The sequence below is a fragment of the Pteropus medius genome, unplaced genomic scaffold (assembly GCF_902729225.1).
Source record: "Pteropus medius unplaced genomic scaffold, Ma_sr-lr_union100, whole genome shotgun sequence".
Taxonomy (NCBI): domain Eukaryota; kingdom Metazoa; phylum Chordata; class Mammalia; order Chiroptera; family Pteropodidae; genus Pteropus; species Pteropus medius.
In genome coordinates, this window is record NW_024348242.1 from 4,003,608 (window position 1) to 4,006,483 (window position 2,876).

The following is a 2,876-nucleotide window of genomic DNA, read 5'->3' on the forward strand; positions in this document are numbered from 1 at the left end:
CTCCAGCGCGACCCCCCACCCCAGCCGCCCAGGTGCTGACCACCTGGGCAAATACCTCTAGCCATGGCCCGGGTCTGTCACCGCCTAGGATCTCCCGGGAAACGCAGCTTTCGAAAAAAGTTGCAACTGTAGCCAACTGCTCCGCCGAGCTCCGGCAGCTGCCCTGATTGGCGCCGCCACCCGCCTCTCCCTAGGCCGCCCGCCGTGATAGGCGGACTCGGGAGAGAAAGCCCGCCCTTCTCTCCACCTCCCCGGCGGGGGCGGGGCGAGCGGCCGCACTTTCTGCAAACGCTTTCGGGACAGGTCCCCGTGGAGGAGGTGGGAGGGGGTTTAAATTTTACCGTCTCCCTGCGATGATTGGCTGCAGTAGAAGGACACCGGCCTTGCCATTGGGGAGCCCCAAACTCCGCCCTTTTCCGATGCTGAAGCTCCGCCTTGGGAGATTTAGTCCGGCGGCTGGAGGCTCTGGCTCTGAGCGGACCGGCTGGGACTTCCGGTTTTCTTCCAACTTGACCGGAACCCGACCTTTGACCTTCGACCTCCCCTTATGACCTAGGAAGCCTAACTCCCACCAGTTTGGCATTTCCAGCACCTTGAGTCCTTCAGCAGTTTAATCCGTTCATTCATAGGTTTGAAAGATTTGTGTCTGTAATTCCAGTATTCAAAACCCTCTGGCACAGTTCCTGCCAACTAACTGGGTCAGTGGGTAAACCTTCTAGAACCTCAGAGATTCTAGCCCAACGTACCCACCCATTTTACAGATGGAGAAACAGAGGACTGTAGGGAACAGGTAACTTATTTGCTGCCCACGGCCACCCGGCAGTTTAATTGGATGGCTTGGGTCAGTCTTCTGACTTGTTAGTGCACTAGATGATTATACCTTAACCCCAGGAAAACAACCCTTCAGCTTTCCACACCCAGGGGAGCTTCCTTCCATCTGTACGGTCCTGGAGAAGCACAGATGTCCTGGATGTTTGCTTTGAACACAAAGAAGGAGTCCAGTTACACCTCTTCCCTGGGGGCCCCTCCTGGCAATGTAGGCAGAGGTCACTCATCCATTTTTTTTCTCTTTGGTCCCCGAAAAGGTTTTGGAGACCCCACCATTGGTCAAGGACCCTACCACTGAACCAGGAAAGTAGAAAAGTAAAATGAGATGATGTAATGAAGGCACTGGAAAGAGTAGTCGCTATGGCTTTGACATATCATTTCAGCTCTTTGGCCCTCAACTTTCCCAGCTGTCAGATGATTTTGGAGTTGGGCTGTGATTTCTGAGGTTCCTTTCAGCTTTTAGAGAAAGTTTTGCTTTCTCTAAAATTCATCAATTCAATGTCTGATCCTGTAAGGATAATACGGAGGCAAATAAGACATATATCTTTCCCCATATTTTATAGGGAAGAGACCAACAAGAAACCACTTTTTAGAAGACAATATAAAATAGTGATTAATGCTGTGAGTAAAATGAAAATGGGGACTTTTACAGAGCGTGAGTAGGGAGAAGGTGGCTTCTTTATTTCTCTCTTTTTTTTTTTTAAGGCGAGGCAACCCTTGGTTGACCTCACAGATTGCAAGGACCTTGTCATCTCACAATCCCTTTTTAAAATTTTTTTTTACTCGTACAGGACGTGGTCTTCCTAGGTGATCTCCCATCCAAGTACTAACCAGGCCCGACCCTGCTTAGCTTCCAAGATCAGACGGGATCGGGCTTGTTCATGAGGGCTGCTTCTTTAGATTGATGAAGTCAGAGAAATTCTCTTTGGGTGTATGGCTTTAAGTTATACCCTAAATAAGTAAGATCCATGGAAAAGGTACTTCTAGGTAGAGGGAAGAGCAATTGTAAATGCCTGGAGATGCGAGCTTGCTGTGCTTGGGAAAGGAAAAAAACCCAGTGTGATTGGAATTGAGTATATGATGGGAGAAATGGAGGGAATGAGGCTGGAAAGGTAGGCAGGGGTTGGATCGCATAGACCTCTGAAGGCTGTGCCGCTCTCTGCTCCAAATCCACTTTTCTCTTCCCTGCTGTGCGGGATGGGGCTGTAAACCACATTGCTTCTTTGTCAGCTACAGTCAGGTTTTGTCAATAGGAGAGAATCCAGGGAGACTGGAAGGCAGCGGGGAGGGATCAGGGACTTGCTAATGCCTGTTTGCTTGCTATTTCTATCAGGGTTGCCTAAGTAATGACATTTGCTCTGCAGGGCACTGGTTCAGTGTCCAGGTTCTTTCCACACTTCCAGAAACAGCCTTATTATGAACCCTTGGAAGTGCCAGCAGCGGCCCCTCTTCAGAGGTCTGAGCCTCAGCTTTGCAGGGCTCCTCCCCTCAGCTGTTGGAGAGCCAAGCAGCAACATGATGGGGACACTTTCTTAGAGACATAAGAACCAGCTCTACCAGGCTCCACTCCTGATTCTTCTAGTTCTGGTAACTGGACTTGCTCTCCTGGTTCCAGCGGTAGAGGCGAGAACTGCTTCCCGTGGTCGTGATTGTTACCTCAATATTCCCATTTTGCTTTCTCGGTCTTCTACCGCCTGATCGATGAATTTTCTATTTTAAATTGTTTTCCCGACTGGTCCCTGACTGACACAAAGGCCATCATGAGGACCGAGACTTTTATTCCACATCTAATGGGAAGCCACTACATGGGATTAAGCAATGGATAAACTGGGAAATCTGAAAGGTAACTGACTCATCGCAAATAGTTATGGAAATGACAATAATCTGAGACTTGGAATCTTGGAATCACATGACATGTTTCTGGAATGTCTAATGATTCTCACTTTCCTAAGATGGCCACGTCATATGGGTGGAATCACACCAGTGCTCCGCGAAAGATGACTTTCCTTACTCTCGTGTTATCTCTGTGTTCGTAGTTGCTGCAGGTT

The 2,876-nt window shown here is 49.0% G+C and overlaps 1 protein-coding gene across 2 annotated transcripts in view; it reads right to left on the reverse strand.

Moving 5' to 3' along the window:
* KMT5A (lysine methyltransferase 5A) overlaps positions 1-183 on the reverse strand; it is a 16,731-nt gene extending 16,548 nt beyond the window's left edge. Inside the window, exon 1 of one of the 2 annotated variants that reach the window (XM_039879277.1) lies at positions 56-183. In XM_039879277.1, coding sequence (XP_039735211.1) covers positions 56-65 — 10 coding nt within the window. In that variant the 5' untranslated portion in view covers positions 66-183. The remainder of the gene's footprint in view (positions 1-55) is intronic. The other variant, XM_039879279.1, reaches the window with a different exon arrangement.
* Between the last annotated feature and the right edge of the window lie 2,693 nt (positions 184-2,876).